The sequence below is a fragment of the Aulostomus chinensis genome, chromosome 18, assembly GCF_037954235.1.
Source record: "Aulostomus chinensis isolate RoL2024-O1b breed Wild chromosome 18, RoL_Achi_v1.0, whole genome shotgun sequence".
NCBI lineage: Eukaryota > Metazoa > Chordata > Actinopteri > Syngnathiformes > Aulostomidae > Aulostomus > Aulostomus chinensis.
Genome location: NC_141337.1, coordinates 5,788,474 through 5,811,112, shown reverse-complemented (window position 1 = coordinate 5,811,112; position 22,639 = coordinate 5,788,474). Strand labels below are relative to the sequence as shown.

Genomic DNA, 22,639 nt, shown 5'->3' with positions numbered 1-22,639 from the left:
GAACAATGACAAAATTTAACAAAGAAAAAAAAAGAAACCTTTCAGTTTAGTCTAGGATATTTATTACTGGGATTTCAGCTGAAGACGCTTGAAGACTTTTTCATGGAATTGTTTAATTATTTGTACTTTACATGCCAGAAAAAAAATAAAATAAAAGTTACAAATATGAGTGACCCAATTTTTTATTGACTGTCCAAATATTGCTCTGAATATTATGACCAGATGTATTAAACCACTGTCACTTTATTCACATACACAACGACAAAGTGACACTTAAAGGAGTTGACAGGGATATGAAGCGTTGCGCTTCCTTCTGCATCGTCATGATTAGGGATGCAAGTCTTTTAATTTGAAATATCAGCTGTCAAAAGGTGGATTTATATTTGATTTGAGAGTGAGGTAAAGGGATGTGTGTCACTGCTACCTTAGTTATGGAGAGGGAACCTCACTTCAGGGCCTTTAAGGATCAAATGAACACTCGGGGAAAGATAGGGGCACGTCCAAAATTAAAAGTGCACTGCCTCCAGTATTAACTTAATAAAACATAATAAAGACCGTATCTCCACAGCTGGCAGAGCAACTTCGAAAACACAGCTCGTTATATTCATCAGGTGCAGCTTATTTCCTCTTTTAAGTCTGTGCATTCATCAATCAACTGAGTAACATACGGTGGTTTTTAACAGTGAGCTTGTGTGACTTGTATTTCACACTCATACCAACAGGAAGTTGTGGTGTCCGCCTTCGTGATGAGAGACAAGCTGACGCTCGCTTCCTTGAGCTTAGGGTCGCACATTCAACTTACCAGTCAATTTATGCTCCAGCACTCAACATAAGTCGCAAGCTTCCGTTCGTGGAGGCGAGAATAAGACCGACGCAGCAAAAAAATGACTCCCCACCTACAGTGTGGGACATACCAGTGTTGTTCATGCATCATCTGAATTTTCCCACCACCATGAGGTGAAGGGGAGAGATTCTAGAGAGCTCCAGGTCCAGTTATAGCTGCCACCCTAGATGACAAGCTCGACAGAGTCATAGGTACGGTGACTCACTGCCACCTCAAGTAACAAATAGAGGTATCACACAAAAGGCAGCAGCGCTGGCCAGGTGAGGCTGATAGGGGTCCCTTTGAAATGGTAACCCAACCGCCACAGACATCTCAGGAAAACACCCTCATGGCTAAGACTGTATTTAGGCTGTTGACGTTAAATTAGAAGAAATAAAACGGTACCGCCACAAAGCAGGGGTCCATGTGCAACACGCACACCTCTTGAAATAATGCCATCTACTTCAGCATCTCTGCGAACTACATCCTTAACACATGGCTCAGACACTTCAACATTAAGTTTCAGTGACTTTTCTTGAACTTGGAGTTCGTTTTAAAAGCGTTCCCAGGCTCAGAAATGTCACTTTTCCCTGCTGGTTATTCATGACCTGTCATTCATAAACTTGACATCAACACCTCCGACAACAAAAATCAAAACTTATTACCATCCATGTATTTTCTACCGCTTATCCTGTTAAGGGTCGCGGGGGGGGCAAGAGGTCCCCTTGGTTGGGTCACCAGTCCATGGCAGGGCCAAGACATATAGACAGACAACCATTCACACTCACAGTCACACCTACGGTCAATTTAGAGTATCAATCAGCCTCGTCCCCTCTTGATGTCTTTGGACTGTGGGAGGAAGCTGGAGTACCAGAGAGAACCCACACAGGAACAGGGAGAACATGCAGACTCCACACAGAAAGATCCCGTGCTCGAACTCGGAACCTTCTTGCTGTGAGGCAACAGTGCTGACCACTGCACCGCCGTGCCGCCCCAGGACTTCTTACATTTGTAAGAACTAAAACAGCATACAGTACACTGTGTTTGAGACCACCTGAACTTAGTGGCAGCCTAAATGACAATACTGAACTACAATGACAGCTGAAATGGAACAACTGTCTGAAATATGTTTAAAAGAGCTTTATTTGAAAAACAATTAATGGACACTACATTTAGCACATTAATTCGCACAAGACGTAAACGTGTAAAAAAAACAAACCAGCCACTCATTGGAATTTCCATCGTTTACTCTGGGTTGACATGGAGATGGTGCAGCTCGCATCACGGCAACTCCATGTTACTGCAGTGACTATGGTCCCTCAAGAACAACCTGCAAGAGGGAGAGCAAACATGTCAACTTCAAAGGCTTGTTTGCTTGAGTCATGACATCCTAGCTGTTAAAAGAGAAGGGCATCTATTTGCAACAAATCCCTCTAGGGTTTATCTCCAACAACTACGCATCTACCAGTCACGGATCCACTTCCTGTGCTATTTTAAGGTCGGCGCTTAACATTTGAGTCGAAGCCTTTCTGTTGTTCCAGACCCTCTGATTTCTGCACCTCTCCAGACCACCTAACATCATGAGGTTAAATGTATGCGCTCCTCTCACTGCACATATCAATGTACAACAGGTTTTCAAACCTGAAAAAAAAAGCTGCTTAAAAAAAAAGGCTGGTTGACAACTTTCCCATTGCCAGTGGATGACTTCCATTTTTTTCTACCCGTTGCATCACATCAGAGGTCAGGACCACACGAGAAAAGAGGGTAAACAAAGAGTAGAGCAGGGGTTCTCAAGGCCTGAGATGGCGAGTCCCCCCTTTGACAAACTCCCCCATACACGACTTTGATTTTTTTTCACTTAAGGATGCTGAGAGCAGATTATTATTATGTCAAGCTAGCCTGCTGTTTCACGTAACTCAAGAGTGCACCAAATAAATCAAAACTGTCTGTTGGAGTAAATTATTTTCTTTTGGAAAGCAGGAAAAACACTAAAATTACCCCTTAACCTCTGTATTTATGAATTAAATCTTTACTAAATCACACACGCACATCTGTGCTACATTAAATCATTTAATAACCAATATTCTTTCACTCCAATTCACTGATTCTCACTCCGTTTTTCTGACTCAATACAAACTGAATGATCTTACGAGTGCCGCTTGGATAAATTAGTAGCCGACGAAACAAAAGTTACATGAGTGACCAACAAAAGTGAACCAGAAGTACTGCCTTCATTTGTTTTCTGTTCACATTCGTGCTGATCAGGGTCAACTGTGGGGGTCATGTGACCCAGAACCAAAGTTAAATCAACCCTTTCCCATTGCAGACAAAAGCCAGGTGATGGCAAGTGTTACATCCTCTGGCTTATGTTTTCTCTGCCATGTCATCAGCTGTCACGCAAACAAACTACATCAAGGTTTCAAAACAACCTGATAACTCATGTTGGGGTAATTCTTCTCTGCTTGAAAGGATACGACAGCTTATATCTATTCATTTTATACAGCTTTGCACTTAAGCACCAACAAGCAAGCTGCAGTAACAAGGAGCTGTTCTGTGATACACAATGTGTAGAAAGCAACTGTAACATTGTGAACTCCTGTCAAACACAATCAAATACTCTCATTATGAACTGTGGTGAAAGCTCAGGTTAAGATAGCTTCAGTTCAGGATGGATGTTGGACGCACTGCAGAACAGAAGGAGTGAATACATCCCAGGACTGCTGCCCGTTTAGAGATAATGAATCCAGATCAACCGCAGCACTCGTATGGCACATCATTAAATTCTTACATGTCATTAATTCTTAATCCTCTATTAAATTAACTCAAATGACGTTACCTTGCTTTCGTCGCTGCCCTACTCCTCTTCAAAAATGAGGCTGCACAATGGAATTTTCCACGTGACAAAACGCTACACTTGTCACTTTGTATGACTTTGACTGTAACAGAATTTTTATGCTGCTTAGGAAAGCACCATCACATTTAAGGGGGTGAGCAGTGATTTGGTGGAAGAACAACATTGTGGCCTATACAATGTCGGCCATGAACCACTTCAAGAACCATGAGGAAAAGAGTAAACAATATTTTCCCCACAAAATGGCGTGCCAAAAACCAAAAAAGTTAAAATTACTCACAAAATAAGTGGGTCTAGAGCTCGTCGCGGTTAGAAAACCCTGAATCCAGGCTCGGAGGATCCTGACAGACAGCAGGGGTGATGAACTCCATCAGGTACTCACAGCGACTTGGCTCGGAGGTAGATGTCACAACTGTCTCCTTTCCACATGTTAGCTTAACCTGAATGACAAAGACCACAGATTCCCTGAGTCTTTTTCGAATAGCAGAGACAAATCAGGTGTAGAAAAAGTTCCAGCTGCGCGTCAGAGTCTGACCATGGTGGATCTGTTGGGGCCTTGCCAGCACCCAGTTCCATGTTCATACTTCATTACAGAGTAGACGTCGTCCTCAGGACCCGCCCACTTTCCCCACGTTCTACAGAGAGCACACATCGATTGTTCAACAAGAGGTGAGTCAAGTGTGCTACCAAAACAGCACAAAGCTAACAGAGCTAGTCCGTTACCCGAGGTTAGTTTCCGATCCACCATACTTGGGTTTCTGAGATACTCTGTTGAATGGACAGAGCCTGTAGATATACCTGAAAAACAAAAGATATACTTGCTTCCTCACAAGGTGAAAACTTGTACCAAGCAATAATTGAAAGACACCAAACATTTGTACTTACTCGCTAGTTGGCAACTCATAACACTGACTATAGAGGTAAGCAAACTCAGCACTGGGTCCGAAGTCAAAGGAAATTTCCTTCTCAAGGTTTCTGCAGAAACAAAAGCAAAGCCAAAACATGATCTTACATAACACTGGTGTGATCATCATCATCATCATCATCATCATCAGTTGTAGCTGTTAAGAGCTAAGACCGGAGTTGTGTCACGAGCATTGATTGCATTACTGACATCATCAGCGCCATCATATTGAGAGTGAGAACATACTTGATCTGATCATCCACTTCCCGGAGAGCCTTCTCAGCCCCATCAAACTCATCTCTGGCTTTCTGAGCAGCTGGGAATCAAATACAGCTCATCAAGATAGGCCTTCATTGTAGAATCAGTCATACAGACATGCAGTTGCTTACAGGACTGAAACTACGCTTGGAAATTGCAGTAATTACAAGTAGAATATTGTCTGTATGTCAGGAAATGGTAACAAATCAATTTTTAAAATCAAGTAAGTCCAAGTAAAATGACAAACTCCTCACATTGAAAAGAAAGTCCATCCAAAATGGGCAGAAAGTACTAAATTGGTGTCTTGAGCTCGTGAACATGTTTTACCCCTCCTGCGTTGATTGTGTATGACTCCAGAAGGCAGCGGCCACATATACCTAGCTTGAAGCTAACGGTTAACAACAGCTTCAGCAACATATGAGCAAAACTGCCATTAGCTCCAAGCTAAATATATGTGGCTGGCTCTCTCTGCATCCTTCAGTCAAAAGAAGTGATGCAGTAAAGATGACATTAGCTTAAGAACACACATTTGTAAATATACTTGAAAAGACAAAAAAAAACATTTTTACGTGAGTTCTCTCTTTGTGAGGCTGACAGTATCAAATTTAGCTAGAAAGACAACTTACTGTTGTATTTGGTGAACAATTTTCTGGCTGGCTGACATACAAAGAAACCTGATCAAATCATGACTTCCTCTTAATTCATGCTTTTGTAAAAAAAAGGACAGCAGACCTCCATCATAAAAAAATAACACAGCTATTCAAAAAGCCACTTTGTTCTTCTAATAAATAATATATTTGCACTCCAAGAGTGAGGGATCAGTTTCAGGTTAGCACATTCAAATTCAAAGTAATAGGTGTGCAGTCACATCTGTGCTCACTTCCTGGTATTTCACAGTAACTCAATTACTCATAGCTGAGGACTGGCTGAGTCACTTTGTCTTCCACACACACACACACACACACTTACAATCGATGAGGTTCTGGGTTTCTTCATCATAGGGTGGCATCGTCCCCTCATCATCGTCATCCTTCTCCTGAGTCTGTACCGTAGGAGGGCTCTGCATAACAAACACAGATAGGGTGACTCACTCAGTTGAACTCGATTCCTCTTGCAGAAGTTAAACACAGAGATTCAGCTGTCTTACCTTAGAGTACTCATCTTCAGGATCCTCGTCTTCATCCTCTTCATCATCATCCTCTTCTTCCTCAGGGATGTCATCTTCAGGGTATTGTTCAGAGTCGTTGTCAGGGACTGGCTCGCCTATCTCCTCCTGTGGAGGCTCCACTGGTGTTGGTTCTCTGGCCTGGTGCCCAGGAAGTCTCAGATTAGAAGAGCGGAGGTTTTTAAGAATGGAGTTTACCAACAGAGTAGCTGACCTCTTACCTCAGATGTGTATTTTTCTTTGATGTCATTCCAAAGAGCCTCAAAAGCTACTGTATCCACTTTGTCTACTCCACCCAAGAGTGCCTATACCAACCCAAGAAAATAGTCACAATTTAATTTCCTACAAATCTCAGGGAGTGCTTTTTTTGGCCTTTTTATTTTTAGACGTTTGCATTTAATTAATACTAAAAGCATTTTCACACTGGGACAATATAGAAAGAAGTACATTACCTGTGCCTCTGTTTCTGTGAACGAACCATCTGAATCTGGGTCAAGCTCTGGATGGGACAGAAGCTCAGTCACACAGACACTGAAATAAACAAAAGACATCATCCACAATTCGAGTGGGTGCACTCCTTTTCCTATAGTCAGGGTCTAATCCGATGAGGAGCGATGAGTAACGAGGGAGGAACAGCCCTCTTAAATGGAGGGGAAAACATCTGTAGGCAGAATGAGGAGGCCTCACCAAAGAAAACACAGATCTCTCAGTGATCAGTGCTTTGTTTTGTGAAACGCTGATGAGTGTGACATCACCACGGAGGAAGATAGAAAAGGAGAAAAAGATACTGGCCAGCATGCGTTGGCTGCTCTGCTTTGATAATTACATTTTATAGCACTCAATCATTCATGCTAAAGTTTGTATCAGTCACGTGCTTGAGGTAGGCGCGCATCCTGCTTTTGCCACTTGAATTAAGCAGTGCAGTGCTAATGAACCAGCAAATACCAGTACTCATACACATTTACCACTAAACTTCCATAACTTTTTTCATAAATTACCCACAACTACCAGGTTATTTAACAAACATTAAAGAAAAACTATGTGGTTTTAATGCAACCTAAAAATGTACATCAGTAAATGAATATTTGCCAGTTTTGTTTCAATCTTAACCCTACCACAACAACACATCAAGCTCTGATTTGTGCAGCCCGTTTCCATGACTTTCCCAGGTTTCTCATGACCATATGAGTCTTGAGATACGCTACTCAAATGGCATGAAGACCTTGTCTACAAGTGGACCGTATGGCATTTTGGGTTCCAAACAACAAATAAATTAAGACTTCATCAAAATGCTGCCATTCTTCTTTGAGCTAGATACTCACAAGCCGTCTGAATCATCATCCAGTTCGAGAAACACCTCAGCCATTTTAGCTTGGTCCTTCTCTTTGCGAATGACAGCTTTTTGATCTGAAAGAAACAAAGAATAAAACACACTAAAGTTTTTAATGCAACATCTCAAATGTCTGGCATTAAGTAAGTTTTAGTTCAAGTAGTAAAAGTGGCAGCCATGTGATGTACGAACTGTAATGTGATACTCCTGACTACCAGCAGATGGTAATATACATTTACATTTACCTTCCCAGGCCTTCAGATGGCGCTCTTTAGCTTCTTTCTCTGGCTGTTCAGCTGTTTCTTTCACAGTTCTCAGAGCTTCTACCCTGTCTTCCAGATCCATCTTACTGGCCTGAATATCTGCCAACTTGGCCTGGAGAAACAAACAAATACATATGCGTTAACACTGGCTTCAGTTTGGCACAGCGTGTGCACTGGATTTCCACTTCAGAGAAAACTACTGTCAGCCACAGGAGCTATGGACTCTACAGCAGTTTGAAATTGACACCGTATGCAGTTCTACTTCCCAGCAACCTAAATAGCATCTTAGAAAACTTAATTACCATAATTGTATTTGTATAAGATCTACAAATCTGAGCAAGAATGAGATCCATATTTCAGAGCAGACCACATTCTTTCCCCAGTTCAACCTTCAGAAGTTCTTTTCATTCACACCTTCTTGTCCTCGAGGCCCCTCTTGGCCTCCTGGATAAGTTGCTTTTTCAGCAAAAAACCCTCCTTTGCAATTTCTGCCATCTTCTGGAGGCTCTCTCTCTCCTTGCGCCCCAATTCCCTGCAAATCATGCAAGAAATTTAAAATGTGGCACTCACCGGAAACTCCAATGCTTTGACTCTTGTTAAAAAACCCAATGTATTATTCAAAATGACGATGAAGACAATGCAAGATTTAAATACGCTGCCATTTACCTGCAGGTGTTTTGACAGGCGGCACCACTGTTGTACTCGTCTGTTGTGTCACAGCAATCTACAAAAGACACAATAAAGTTGAATAAAATCCTTGCCACAAAACAAAACTTTCTGTGCTGTTTAGAGGAAGGGTTCTTACCACAAATTCCATCATTGATGCGGGACGAGGGAATAAAAGCTGAACGGAAACCTGCATTGGTGCAGTGGAAGCTGCCATTGGGACAAGCCGCAGTGCCTGCAAAAGTAGTTGGATAAACAAATTAAGTTTATTGTTTATTTGGCTCCCCATAAGTTGTTGCCAGGGCAACATCTACTCTTCCTGAGGTCCATAATTAAAACATCTATGACTTCATGTAAATTCAGAACTACAACTACATCAATAACTCGCCCCAGCTCACAACATCCCATCTCAACACAACCCTCACAACTCAAAACAATATTAAATATAACAAAACTACATACAGACAGAAGTGCATTTCAAGATTTGTTTCCTCATGGATCATCGGTGTGCAGGACAATTCACATCATATATGTACCTGATGAACAGGAAGCATTTAGGTTACACACACCTGGTTCATCAGAACCGTCCTGGCAGTCACAGTAGTCATCATTCACTCTGTCAAACGGAATGGTCCGAGAGCCATCTAGGCAAGTAAAAGGTTTGCCCTCTTCATAGAACTGCCGTTCTGTCAAGGTTGAAAAATGCAGTCAAATTATATGACAGTACTAATGAGAAAACATGTTATTAACATGCATCCTGGAGCAACTGACATGACTGTACTCATAAATATGACTTGTCAGTATTAAAGCTACAAGCCAGATAACTTACTAGACAGAGGGACACCGCGAGGACGCTGGACTTCCACCGCTGAGACCCCAAGCCCCAGGAGCAACAACAGGAAGTACTGACAGGACATCGTGATGGTACGGTGACGTGAAGCAGCTGCAGCGGAAATGCTAATCTCTGTCAAACAAATTGTCCAGGTAAATAAGAGGGGGAAAATATACTCTGTGGTCGCTATTAACGGGGCTGATAATCGTAAATCCAAATGCAAAAGTGACAAAAAACAAACATAAAAATCAAACATTTCATTTTAGCTTATAACAAACGACTATACAATGGTCATTGGTTGACCTAGCTAACAAATGGATGCTATTTAGCGACATTGGCTAACGATTTCGCTCCGCGTACGTAAAACCCTAACACGTTCAACAAACTCAAGCAGTACAACTCAACAAAAAGCAACACTAAACTACCTCGACAAAACCAGACTTTGTGCGTTTGATATTCTTCTTGAAAGGACAAACTAATGGCTTTTCTCACCGGTCACTTACCCCGCCGCCAAGCGAGTTCCGTAGCGATGAGTTGCGCATGCGTGCGTCCACGCCTTCCTCTGTTTTGTGAACTTACTATTGGACGAGCCTGAGCTACGGCACTGTGATTGGTGGAGAGCAGAAGAAGCCATCTGACGTATGAGATCCTGGGCATGTCAAAGAGGATGCAGCCATCTCACGCTTGGGTCAGACAGGTGCAGGTGATTGTCGATGTTCACACGGTCCCCTTACATTTTATTCATCCTGAACGCAAACACAAGCTTTTATCATCAGTCCAGTCATATGTGACGTAGGCTGGGCTATCCAGTTTTACAATCTGTTCATAGGGGAAAAAAAATAGTTTTCTGTTCTGTTATTGGTTATTGATATAAATCATTAGTCACTCAACACAGTCCAAAACATGACATGCGTTTACATTTTGAGGTAAATAAGATGACACTTCCAAACCTACTGTTACACAATGAAACTATAAGAATGACAAATATAAAATAGAACACCATTTAATATAAAAATCTTACTTTATTTGTATTTTTAAACACACTTTACAGTACCGAACAGTGAAATAAAAAAAAAATATATACTGATATACTTTAATATTGTTTTATATATAGATGTTTGCTTATTAAATGCATTTATTCACAAAATGACACCTCAGCTCTGTTAAGAGGAAAAACTTTCATAAAAATAATATAATAAAAAATAACTCGGACACATTTTACACATTACAGCAAGATCATTTACAAATATTACAATCATTTCATGTTGTTTTTCCCTCTCAAATAATTTTTCTTACCTCTGAACAAACACATGAATTAAAGCCCCAAAAAATACTCTTAGAGGGAGTCAGTCTGCAACAGCGTAACCCGACAGCAACACGGATGAGAGCCAGAAAGTTTGGCCGTCATCGGATGGACATCAGGTTATTGATTAGAGTTACTAAGAAACAGAGGTGGTGATAGTACGAGAAATGGCCAAGATAGATAAGGACACCTTTATTTATTTCCTTTGAAGATGTCACACCCTGTGTGACTATATCAGCTTACATTTGACTTTACAAGTCAAATAAACTCAATCTCACATGGACTATTAATAGAGAATGACTGGTTAGTTTGATTATGTCTCTAGAAAGGGGTTGACTTTGACTACTGTACAATGAGGGTTTGTGATTTGGCCCAGTGGGATATAAAGTGACTGCCAATGACCAAACCACCAGCATAGACTGCACACTATCTGAAAATTGTCTTCCTCACAACCTGACAAAATAAAGTGCTGGTACAAATATATTCGATTTGAACAATAAACGTGGACAGATTAAAAAAAAAAAAAAGTGACAACAGAAGCAAGAAAAAAAATCTGAGAATTAAAAAGGTTGAGGATGTGGCCTGCAGTGCTTCAGTGGTTCAACCTTAAGTGGTTATTATCATGACTCTGATAAATTTCTAATTTACAATCCGATATTACATTATTTACAAGAGTGATAATGCTTATAGCTATATCATCAACGCATGATTCATTTTCCCACCATCCACCAGAATGATATAAAAATAAACTGTACACAAACTGTTCAAAGAAAACACTTCCCATGGTTTTCTTTTCATCATTTAAAAAGAATGGCAGCAATCAATCAATTGAATAATTTTCTTAATAAGAAACAATTGCTACAGTATCGTGTTTGTATGGCAATTAAATATTAATGTTTTTATAGCTCATGACATAACAATAAGCCACAAAAACAAAGCAACATCTTTAAAGTAACAGGCCGATGCATATGGGAATCGTTTTTCATGTGACTGCGATCCTGGATTCCCATTCCACTGCGTGGAAGCCTGTGTGGCGGCCCCGCAGCTCTGCTCCATCCATCGACAGAGCAGGTCGAACACACAGGCTTCTGTGTCACCGAGCTGTGGTGTCTTCACATAAATCTCTGACCTGCAGAAACTTGCTCTCGCCTTCACCACGCTCATGTTTTTACCCTGTGAAAAACAAACACCTAAACAAACTGCGACCTATTAGAGCTGATCAAATCCTGATTTGTAATACACATGAGTGGACAATGACACGTATGATGACATCTTTCAGCATCCTGCCCTCTCTCTCTCTCTCTCTCTCTCTCTCTCTCTCTCTCTGTTACTCGATTACACGCGACCACATAATCAGCTGTGCAAACAAACATGTCTGGTCAGATTCAAACTGAGAAAAAGAAAAAAACAAAACAAAACAAAAAACAAATGCATTGCTTGAAAAGTGGTAACACCAATTGCTTATTCCTTTGCATGTGATTAAAAAAAAACATTCTTTATGTTGATCAGAGCACAACATAACAACTTGGCAGCAATGCGTCCATCTATCCACCGAATGCAATGCTGGGTTCAGAGCTAAGCATGTGATAGAATCATCTCGAGTATAGAACTCTACATACAAGCAGCCGTGAATCCTGCTTGTGACATTAAGGCAAAAAAGCATCAAACGTAACAAGGATGATTAGGGACTGCCAGACCCTCATTTGGCCACCTTCCGTCTTCTCCCTGACATTCTGCCTTCCCTGATTTTATGACCTAATTTCCTTCAATCACTTTTCTCATCCTCTGCTTTGGTGATAATTGTTGTATAGGTGGAGACATAAACACACAAGTGAGATGGCGGGTGACAAATGGTTCTGCTGATGAAATACTTCTCTATCCCTTCAACGTATTTAATAGAAAATAGGCAAACATATGCTTCAAAGCATCACATGGCTTTTTTTTCTCCAAAAGTAAAAAAAAAAAAAAAAAAAAAAAAAATCTAATAAGAAAAGTGAAAAAAAAAAAAAAAAGGAGAAAGAGTCCACTGGTGGTTGTGGTGGCGGTAGTGATTGCTCTGCATCTAGAGTACTGAATTATTATATTACCAGAAGAGCAACAAAGGAAGACTTACAGCTTAAAACATATCACCACAGAGAGACTGTACGTGTGAGATACACACCACAATACCATGAACAGTAAAGAGATCTTCAACAAGAGACAATCAGAAATGCTAACAAAATCAGACACTCCTGTCCCACAATGCATTGCTTCACGACAGCTCCATTCAGGAAGCTGGTGTGTCAGAAAGGCACAGAGCCATCTTGCACCAGTAGCACTCTCCTTGTAAAGGGAAAAGGGGCGTGGGACCCAGCAGTCCCTTCATCGCAGCATCTTCCTCTCTCCCCCTTCCAACTCTGTGGATATTCATATTTTTCTTTCCGACAGAAATGGAAAATAAAAAGTCACTCGGACATTTTCTGAGGAGAACAGTTTCTGTTGAGATTCTATTAAACATGAATTACTAATACTGACTAAACACTAGCTAATACTCCATTAAGAGATGGCTTTTTCCAAAGAGAATCATTACTGATCAGTGTCCCTCGTGTAAATGCACACATGCAAACATTTGGTCAAGTGTGTGCGTTTGACTCACACTGCATGACCTACACACGCACACCCACACATTGCATTGATGTTTACTATTTGCGTTTCACTTCGTGTGTTTGTTTGTATGCATTTCATTCCCAGAGTGCTACGCTGTCTTCACTTGCCCTCCTAAATTCCTCTCATTATAAGTTTGCTGTGTCAGTCGAAGGACTTGTCTCTACTCCAGATCTACAGTTGCTGTGTAATTAACTTCTCTTCAAGCAATTTGAATTTATTCCCTTTTTTGAAAAATATATTTAAAGGTCTGTATTGTCATTGCAGTCTTATTTGTTCTTGGTTTGGCCATTGAAAGGATGAACAAGATAATGTGTGCAAGTGAGGAGGGAGATACAAGAGCAGAACTCATGTATCTTCAGCTTGTGAAGAAGAATCTTCCTCTTCCTCTACAGGACTTGTGTCAGAAAGTCTCTCCTTTTCACATCTCACCTCCAGCCGAGCTTTCAGCTCCTCCTCCTGTTCCTCCTCAGCCTCCTCTTCCTCCATTGCCACCTCATCTTCCTCCTCTATTATGTCCTCGTTTTCCTCCTCTGCCATTATGTCTTCCTCATCCTCCTTTTTACCCTCGTCGTGGCTGCAGTCCTGTGCCATGTGGTTTGGCATGGGCTTGTCTCCCTCGTCGCCCTGCTCTGGCTGAGAGCTGTCTTCGAGGGTAAGCTCAAACTGAAACTTGTCCATGCAGGTGTTAAGTTCTTTGTCCTGGCCAATAGGAGGAGGCGATGGGCTTTGTGGAATAGTGCTCTGGTACCAGTCCCTGTTGTCCTCCAAAGTGTCTAGGATGTCCTGGGCGTCAGGATGCACAAGGTCCCCCCATGTTTCCCACAAAGGGTGGACAATGTAGTCAATAAAGCCCACCTACCCGCAGAAAGGAAGAATATGAGTGAGATCAATGAAACGAGCACAGCAATGTTATTTCACTCTGTACGAATTGGCATTAAAAATGTACGAGGAGGTCTGCTGCGATCAAAGATGATGGATCACTGTCTGCTCTGCACTTATAAACCCACCAACAGTATTTACAGATATCCAGTGGTGCAGAAAAACATCATAGATGTGTACATGTCAGCGCCGATCTTTTACCTGACTCTTTTCCACAGATGCTGTGTGTTTATCGCACATAGGACTGATCTCCATCCCTCGCTCTCTCTCCTTGTCTCCCTGCCTGAAGAACTCCTCCATGATTCTCTCCGTCCACTGTCGATACACGGCCAGGGGCTTGGTGGGATTGCTCAGGTCTGCACAGTGCACCATGTTCCTCAACACCTGCACAAATGCGTGTATCAGGTGAAAAGTTGCAAACACTTATTGCCTCCTTTTTCTGGTTTTGCAATTGAATCGTTTTGGTTTTGCAGTACAACTTCAAGAGAAGAAAATCATCATCGTGTGATGAATCTCTCATGCTTGTGAAAGCTGTGTTGAGTAGACGAGCGCCATCCTGCAGTGGACTTGAACTCACGATAAAGCCGTGGCCCACGATAGTGCGAACAATAAGGCTACAGCGCATGGATGCTAGCACCTGTTTCCAGCATGTCTCTCGAGGTGACTGAGGTTTACTCTCAACACGTAACTGTACCTCTGGAAGTGGCGACTGTCCCACTTACAGTCACCCAAGAACCCAAAGCATGAGGCCATGGGGGGGGGCTACAATATCATTGACAATGGTAATGAATGCTGCAGGCCCTTTGCTTTCCCTTTGCTACCTCTGATGCCTCTGTAACGCCAATATATCTTTCCTTTTAGCAGATAAATGTTGGCATCATAGTTGAAATATAATATTTGACACAGCTGGTAGAACTCAAGCAAATATAGTTACCACACTGTTCAGGAATAACTTGTCAGCCAAGAACTTTCAAGAGCTGCAGACTAGCATCATTTCTCTCATCCACTCAACTTTGAATGACTGGATTATTGTAAAATGGCTCGGCAGAACCTTGTGAGTTAACCAGCACACACTCCTCCACTGACCTGCTTTTGAAATGGTCAAATCCACCTCTTCTGCGTTATTCTTGCAAAAAATGGGATTATTTTTGGGAATGCATTTGCAGGCTGTCTTTCTCTTCACGGCTTTCATAATACAACCTCGTGGTGAATCCTAACTCTACCTCTTTAACTCCCCTGACATAGGTCGAATCAGGTCAGACACATCTCCTTCGTGGCTGCCTGACACGTCCGTGGTGAGATCTCGTAGTCTTAAGACAATACTGAGAAATTCTTCCCCTCCGCTGCATCTTGCTGAGTTAAGCTTAGACAACCAAATCAAAGCCATCAGACCCCTGAGGGAGTCCGGGCATCTTATGGTTTAACCTCTTGTAATCCTCAAGCTGTTGCAGGAGATTAAACTTGCTTTTGACTTGCACGATTGTGACTTACTCCCACCCCTGCATTGACGTTAAGATCTCGACTCACCTGAATCCGATCAGTGTAGTGGTCGAGCAGCAGTACTCCAGAACTTGTCACTTTCTTGGTTTCCACCATAGTTTTGAGGTCTGCCAGCAAACTCATGTGTTTAGACATATCCGTTGCCAAAACCTGGGAAGAACATTGAAGTTTATATGAGTGGAAAAACGTGATACCACATCGTAAAGATGGGAGGAGTGAGGAAAATAGCCTCACCATGTCGATAACAAGTTTCCTTAGGCTCTGTCGTTGCCTCTTGCTGAGGTTCTGGAAGATGTCACAGTTGTCCTCGTGAAGCAGCTTGAAGCCCACGGCCAGGTGATGGTTCTCCAGCACAGACTCGTCATTATACATCAGGGCTAGTTCTGAGTCTGACAGACGTACCGAGCAACACTTTTATTGTACAGTTAAAAATATATATCACAAATCACAGTGCAGTATTATTGCCCAAAATGTTGCTTCCAGTGATGAAAATTTCCTGAAGAATTTAAGGGTGAATTTAGAAAATTGTATTTTCAAAGCCATATATCATAAAAACTAATGGAAAGATTTTTGATTAAATTTGCCAGGAATATTTTGAAATATTAGAAGGAACAAATAATAAACTTGTGAAGGGGATCTGGATCAAACTGGGATCCTGAAGACTTTTACAGGTCATTGGGAGGATGTTAGTGGTATTTCTGAACACGTCACAGAAATCATATCCAATCGTGTTCCATGGAGACGAATAACTTGGAAGGACTCATTTTGGTAGCTGTGAAGAAAATTTAAGATTTTGGTATTTTGATGATTCTCATTGAGGCAGCTGCTCTGGTGTTAGCTTTAGAATAGTCCACATCTTTCCTAAAATATACTGTAGAACCATCCCTGTGGGTATCGGTGGCCCCTGATGTGACACTTACATTCCGAGCTATCTAGTGCCTCAAGGTTCAGCGTTGTTCCAATTTTATTTATGTATTTACCTTCGGGACATCTTATAGTCATAATGATTCACAGATAAATCTCAGCTATGATCCTATGAATGACCTCAGAGAGAGTAACACCCTCCTAAACAGCTTTGAGTAAAAAACATCCTGCAGCTACATACAAATTAAACAGGAATCCTAATTGTTGCTCTTGATGGATCTTTCCTCCTCTTCACTTGCAAAGCGAACACTTCAGGGATCTTTCAATTGGTCGTAGAATTGATTTTATTTCATGGCGCTTTATATTTAATATTTAATGAAAATCCATTTCAGTTTTCCAGTAAAAGCAGCTTTATGTTTGCCCTAAAGATCATGACATACCCCCCCCCCCCCCAACTAGGATTATGATTATAATTTTGTGGTGGTCCTTTAATCTTGGCCAACTTACTGGTGTTTATGAGGAACTGGTTGGATACTCCTGGATGGTCCACATCGTGGATAGCGGCGGCAAATAATGCAGCTAGGATCTCTAGATCAGTAAACACGGCCTGACAAACACAGAGGAAATAAATAATCAGTTGAACTCTTTGATAAGCCTTCGAATGATGGATTACATAAGATAGTGGATAAATGTGCAAGGATTCGTTATTTTTGTTTTGATGATTTGCATCCACGTACATCTAGAGCTGGCGTAGACAGCAGTACATGAGTAGACTGAGTGACATCTGCAGCATGGAGGCTGTTGTGGTAGGCCACGTTGGCATGGTAGTGGTCCTCCAGGGTCATCACATAGGTGACAAATGTATCCACAGGGATCCGAAAGGTCTTAAGTAGATCTCTTTCCTGCAGCAGGGACACAGGCAGGGGTCAGGGTTACAGTTACTTGATGATATAGATTCTAATACTAGAGCCCAACCTTGCTCTCTCTCACCTGGAAGATGGCGAACATAATGCAGCTTAGGGGTCGATTATTCGAGAACTCTGCCACACGAAAGATATTAAGGCCCCACTTGTTCAAGTCGTTCAGCTCCTGAGGGCGCAGCATTAACATGCGTCAGAAAGATGATAACACAGTTTTAATGCCAACCACAAACATACATAATTATCATAGTTGGTGTTCTTCCCATTAAAACTTGCTCCATTAGGAATAATTAGGTGACAAAGTGGTTCCAGGATACAGAGGAACCCTCCTCTGATGCTATACATTTTCTGATGGTCTAGAGTTGGAAAAAAAAAAAATACAAGTCTCAAATCTCAAGTTAACTCCTTCATCAAATTTAGCAATTCTGCCAATTCCCTCAATTATGCCTTCCTCTTAAACCTTGGCTCAAATTTGCTGTAAACACACAGACATGCTGTTCGAGATATGTTGCCAAACCCTGGCTAAAATGTGCTGCTTTTTCTTCGTGATTTTGATGCTGCAGTTTCTCTGAGGATCACGCCGATGTGTTAGGATACACGTGACAGGAGCGAATAATTCAGTTCTCCAGATAAAAATTGTTCATGAGTCCAAAAGTATGAGTCAAGTCTCATATTGTGTGTGTGTGTGTGTGTGTGGGGGGGGGGGGGGGCATAGTGTGACTGGAGTCCCCATCTCTGACGATAAAACTATGTCGGGATGAGTGACAGGAACTCTGCAGTTGTTTTACGGTGATTATGTGTGTATTAGACGTGGGCAGAATCTGGTGGGCTGCTTTACCCCTCCACTCACTCTGGCTAACGCATCCTCGTGTTCAGTCTTCACACCGAAGCGAGGCATGGTGGAGTTGGAAAGGCTGGAACTGTGCGTGAGCTTCTTCACACCGCTGATGTGACACATCGGCTTCTCCCTCTCCCTCAAGGTCGGGGACGGGATCTCCACCTCGTTCTGCTTATCTGGAGAGATGAATGGAGAGTAGGATGTCAGCTGGCTTGTGCTTCCCTCAGGGGTCAAAGCTACAAGGCGAATGCTGCAGTGCTTTGTCATTAGTGGATGACAGGTTTGTTTTACCTAGAAAGGTAGTGGAGATGTATTCTGACACCTGGTTCCCTGAGCGACTCATCTCTGACAAATGGGACAGCTCCCTGTTCAACATCCTCTTGAACTGAGGGGACAGAAACAAAACACTTTAGTTACAGAGGGAGGAGTTGACATGGAGATTCAAAAGAAGTAGGGGCCGCCCTCGAGAAAGCTCCAGAACGATGAATATTTTCCTCAGATTGATTCCTGTGAGTCATATATGAGAACATAAATTATCATCCTCTATCTCACTTCATTTCACTGAAGGGTGAGCAAATCAATTATGAATCTTTAAAAAAAAAAGAAAAAAAAAGAGAACACACTGTTCAAAACACATTTGATTGACATCTAATGATACGCAGGCATTTTTCCTGCTCCAGTAACCAATAAATCAACAACTATTGATGTGAAGATTGCTGAAATACAAACGTATGCATGTTTAGGTGACATATATTCATACATATACATTCCCCTCACACACACAAAACACTCTGACTGCTCTTATTTCTATTATCAATCGGATTCTGGAGGTAAAGACTCCAAATCCATACAGTTATGCGAAGTCGCAATGCAATGTCCTACTGACTGATCTCTCACACATAATCTCCTAGGCAACCCGAGTGGTTGCCGTAGCAACTACCTCCTCACAGTCAGTCCTTCAGCTTGATGTGAGAGCGGTGGCTGCTTGGGTGACAATCTGAGGGAGTAGGCAGGTGTCTCTGACCTTTATCAAGGTCACCCTCCTCCCCTCTTTGCTGTTGTCCTCTTTCTCTCTCCCTCTGTCTCTCTCCCTCACTCCCCTCTCATAACTGCTCCTCCCTTCCTTGCGCTGTAAACACTACAGTGCCCAAGCCCCCAAAACCTCTGTCACACTTTTGCTTTCATGCTACTTCGCACACATGCAATCCCACCATCTTTTATTCTTCTCCTCTCACTTATCTCTTTCCTTCCACCCATCCTGTCCAACCAGGAAGTCTTTACATGATAGGCCCAGCAAATAGGTGCTCTGACAGCACATCGTAGAAGCTGTCAGGCAGAATCAGTCATCAAGGGCCAGGAAAGCGAGTCAAGCCCACTGGCACACTTAGGCAGCAGGCTCAGCCCAAACCTCCTCCTCTCTCTCCCTGTCGCTTTCTCTCGTTCTTTCCCTAATGCTGTAACGCTGAGTCATAGCTGCCAACCAACACTTCCACAGTGCCAGTTTGAGTGCCAGGACAAACAACACTCTTCCTCTGACACTGACTAATGAAGCAAACCCTGCACAGACGTGACCATGACATACATACACACCTGCATGTGCGATGGAGGGCAGTGTAGCGATGTCAGTGATCCTGAGTACACAAACATGCTAAATGTGACCTTCCACTGAATTTAAAACCTGTGCATTTGACTGATTTCAACTGAAAATATTGCAGCAGATGATCCTATTGTGACCAGCGCCTTTCAATAAAACACAGAAAGGAAAAAAAATTGAGTATCTGGGGGGGGGGGTTTTGGGAGGGGGGGGGTTGGAACAGTGAAAGGACATCCAACTCACACCTAATTTCATTATGCATGAAGGAACCAGTAACAAAAAGAAATCTCTCTGCAGTACTGAGAAAATGAGCATTGTCCTCTGAAAATACGCTTCCGTAAGTCTGTATTGAGGCCAGCCTCAGGGTAGCAGGAGAGAGACATAGAGAGACAGAGAGAGAGAGAGGGAGAGAGAGAGAGAGAGAGAGAGAGAGAGAGAGAGAGACGGGATGTGGGACGCAGGTGTGGTAGATGGAAATGGACATTATGACACTGCAAGTACCTGCTGTAAAGATAAATGGATTACTTTTTTATTTCGGGCAGCCAATGTCAAAGGACAGATAAGGTATAGAATGATGAATACAAGTGATATTGTCTTTTTGTTTACAGTGTAAGTTAATAAACTCTGTGCTTTCATCATCATACTCCTCCTGTGGGTTCATGTATAAATCTGGGGAAAATATACACACTCTCCAATACTGTGACTTGTAGTTTCTCACAAACCTCAGTCAGACCCACAAACCTTCCTCCAGCACAATCGCAGCTATATTCTCTCCATCACAAGGTAAAACCCTCACATACTGATACATACTGATGCATGGGAACATGTGTTTGATGAGAGATGATGTGTTATTGCATGCATGGATGTAACACTTGAGGATTCCAGAGCATCTTTCCAAGATGGCCACCACTAGGCCTCTGAGCCCTACCTGGTCCCACCAGCCGATGAGCCAGGGCCTGGAGCAGGTCTCACAGAACAGGTCCACTAAGGGTGTCCTGCGCTCAGCTGCTGTCCCACTCCCCTCCAGAACCCCTCCAGAAGCCGCACCGAGGTCCAGCTCTGCCCCTGCCCTCCCCTGCAAGGGGCTGTAGCTGGAGGAGCGGGGCAGCCTGTAACCCCCTGGTACAGGCGAGGGGCAGGGGGATGGCGTTGGGTCAATGGCCTCCACCACACCCATGTTGAGGGTGACAGGGGGTTTGGGCCGATGGCACAGACAGGAGGTGCGGTAGTGGAGTGGGGTGGGGGCACTGCAGGTGCCCCATTGGCATGAGGGCGTCGTCAGGGTGTGTGTGGAGAGGCCACAGCCAGCCAAGCCGGGACACTCCAGAGTGAAGGCTGCCCCAAGAGGGGATGAAGGAATGGGGGAAGGGGGTGAGGGAAGGGGCTGCGGGTGCAGACTGTCCTTGCCTACATGCAGCACCCCAAAGCAGGCCACCCAGTCAGTCCAGAGTAAGGCTCCAGCCTCAGCGTGGTCCGAAGATGTGGGTCCCCTGATGGGCAGACCAGGAGCCCCCTGGATCCGGCTGCTGTGGAGACTACATCTCATCCCATTTGGTGATCAGACTGACCCAAATCTACAGTCGCTGCAGGGTAGATGGGAGCGGAAAGAGGGAAGATGGAGGGAAACAGAGAGGGAGAGGGAGCGAGGGACCGTCTGAAGGGCAAAGAAAGGAGTCGATGGAGGAGATGAGGGGAAAGTGAGAGGGATGTAAACGAAAAAATGATGTTGGAGCTGCTTGACACACAGTAATAAAAAATTTAAATGATGGAGAAGACAGGAGTGGAGAGATGGTGACAGCGGGACAGAAAGATGACGGCAGTATCAAACAATGAAGGTAAAGGGAGTGTGGATGACAGCAGGGACATCGGAGAGGGAAAAGAAAGAAACAATAATAACAGCAAGAGAAAAACAGGGATGGAGAGGATGAGAGAAGGAGAGAGAGAACGAGACAGAGGGATGCAGCAGGCCTGTAGCAGACGGTCAGGCTGAAGAATCACACCAGAGATGTGTTCTGGAAAAACAGACTCCTTCTCCCTGCGTCGACTGCCCCTCCCCCACGGTACGGATCCAGAGGGCCGGCCCAGTCCTACCAGTGCATCAGCCTGTCTGTGCCATCTCACGCCAATCCCAGCATCACACAGTCATTCCCCAGTCAGTCAGGCTGCCTCCTGATAGCGCCGTAGCCCGGTCACCTGCTCCGAGTCAATCCATGTCTCAGCTGGCCAAAACGCCAGAGTCTAATCCTGCCGCTTTAGGCTGCCGTTCCTCCTCCAATGCTCTGCCTCTTGCGCCTCTTCCCTGGATGCTGTAGACAGCTCTCGCAAGCTAATCAGGCAGTGTGGCTGCGAGCGCGTGCACACGCGCGCGCACGCGTGTGTGTGTGTGTGTGTGTTAGTGTGCGTGCCTGTTATTGCTTCTGCTCACAGCCTGAGTGCGCATGTGCGACAAGACAGCATGTACGTCTGTCGAAAATATGTGTGTGAGCAAGGGTGTGAGTAAGTGAGAGACTGAGTAGGAATATTCATGTGTGTACCTCCATGTTGGCACATAGCGGAGGATTTCTGAAGCGCAGTTGATAAAAAGGTAGCAACATAATCACAGCGCTTCTGGAGATTCTTTACACATGGTGTAAACACACACCTACACAAGACATCTCACACAACCCTATTATCCACACAATCTCCTCAGCTGTCCTTTCATGCAGAGCTTGACATTATAAACATAAGGAAGTCTGTCAATGAAATGCAATATTGGAATAAAACAAACACGGTACTGTCTCTTTAAGAAACAACACTATTAAAAGAGCATCGTCTTTATTTCATTGGTTATAGCCCAAACCACATGGCTTGCGGTCAGAGAGACAAGCCAATGACTAAACGGGAGAGGCAGACCCTGCTGCTGTTCGATAGCAACCAAGGTTACAGCAGAGACATCAGCATCAGGACCCGCCCCCCTCCTTCGCATATCCTCCCCACCCAGAGGCTGTCAACCCCCTCTTCCCC

General features: G+C 43.3%; 2 protein-coding genes across 8 annotated transcripts in view; both read right to left on the bottom strand.

The window, feature by feature from the left end:
* Nucleotides 1-1,948: 1,948 nt before the first annotated feature.
* prkcsh (PRKCSH beta subunit of glucosidase II) lies at nucleotides 1,949-9,751 on the bottom strand. 3 transcript variants are annotated; one of them, XM_086184225.1, is made up of 18 exons: nucleotides 9,596-9,751; nucleotides 9,090-9,224; nucleotides 8,830-8,946; nucleotides 8,400-8,495; nucleotides 8,261-8,318; nucleotides 8,009-8,126; nucleotides 7,577-7,706; nucleotides 7,324-7,408; nucleotides 6,454-6,532; nucleotides 6,223-6,306; nucleotides 5,984-6,142; nucleotides 5,806-5,896; nucleotides 4,825-4,894; nucleotides 4,560-4,649; nucleotides 4,398-4,472; nucleotides 4,210-4,309; nucleotides 3,955-4,114; nucleotides 1,949-2,153 (listed from the first exon to the last, which is right to left on the bottom strand). In XM_086184225.1, exons 1-17 carry the CDS (start codon nucleotides 9,747-9,749, stop codon nucleotides 3,968-3,970), a joined length of 1,788 nt encoding a protein of 595 aa, XP_086040351.1. In that variant the 5' UTR covers nucleotides 9,750-9,751; the 3' UTR covers nucleotides 1,949-2,153; nucleotides 3,955-3,967. The 3 variants fall into 3 exon arrangements, with proteins under 3 accessions (XP_086040351.1, XP_086040353.1, XP_086040352.1); XM_086184227.1 differs by having other exon boundaries at nucleotides 9,585-9,632; XM_086184226.1 differs by having other exon boundaries at nucleotides 9,518-9,602.
* Nucleotides 9,713-22,639, bottom strand: part of pde4a (phosphodiesterase 4A, cAMP-specific) — a 48,293-nt gene continuing 35,366 nt past the window's right edge. For 2 of the 5 annotated variants that reach the window (XM_086184220.1, XM_086184222.1), the window contains exons 7-15: nucleotides 18,334-18,427; nucleotides 18,055-18,218; nucleotides 17,275-17,373; nucleotides 17,022-17,186; nucleotides 16,792-16,891; nucleotides 15,655-15,809; nucleotides 15,448-15,570; nucleotides 14,122-14,304; nucleotides 10,049-13,896 (exon numbers count right to left, since the gene is read on the bottom strand). In XM_086184220.1, the coding sequence (XP_086040346.1) occupies nucleotides 13,387-13,896; nucleotides 14,122-14,304; nucleotides 15,448-15,570; nucleotides 15,655-15,809; nucleotides 16,792-16,891; nucleotides 17,022-17,186; nucleotides 17,275-17,373; nucleotides 18,055-18,218; nucleotides 18,334-18,427 (1,593 nt within the window). In that variant the 3' untranslated portion in view covers nucleotides 10,049-13,386. Of the gene's footprint in view, nucleotides 9,839-10,044; nucleotides 13,897-14,121; nucleotides 14,305-15,447; nucleotides 15,571-15,654; nucleotides 15,810-16,791; nucleotides 16,892-17,021; nucleotides 17,187-17,274; nucleotides 17,374-18,054; nucleotides 18,219-18,333; nucleotides 18,428-20,564; nucleotides 21,982-22,639 lie in introns of those variants that run through there. The other 3 variants (XM_086184219.1, XM_086184221.1, XM_086184218.1) reach the window with 3 other exon arrangements.

What these genes read in the sequence shown, in the direction of transcription:
- prkcsh (XM_086184225.1), bottom strand. Translation starts at nt 9,749, where the DNA reads ATGCCCAGGATCTCATACGTCAGATGGCTTCTTCTGCTCTCCACCAAT. An exon ending in GGACGGTTCTGATGAACCAG is followed by an intron (nt 8,496 to 8,829) that starts GTGTGTGTAACC and finishes CTACTTTTGCAG; the next exon opens with GCACTGCGGCTTGTCCCAAT. An exon ending in CCATCTGAAGGCCTGGGAAG is followed by an intron (nt 7,409 to 7,576) that starts GTAAATGTAAAT and finishes TGTTTCTTTCAG; the next exon opens with ATCAAAAAGCTGTCATTCGC.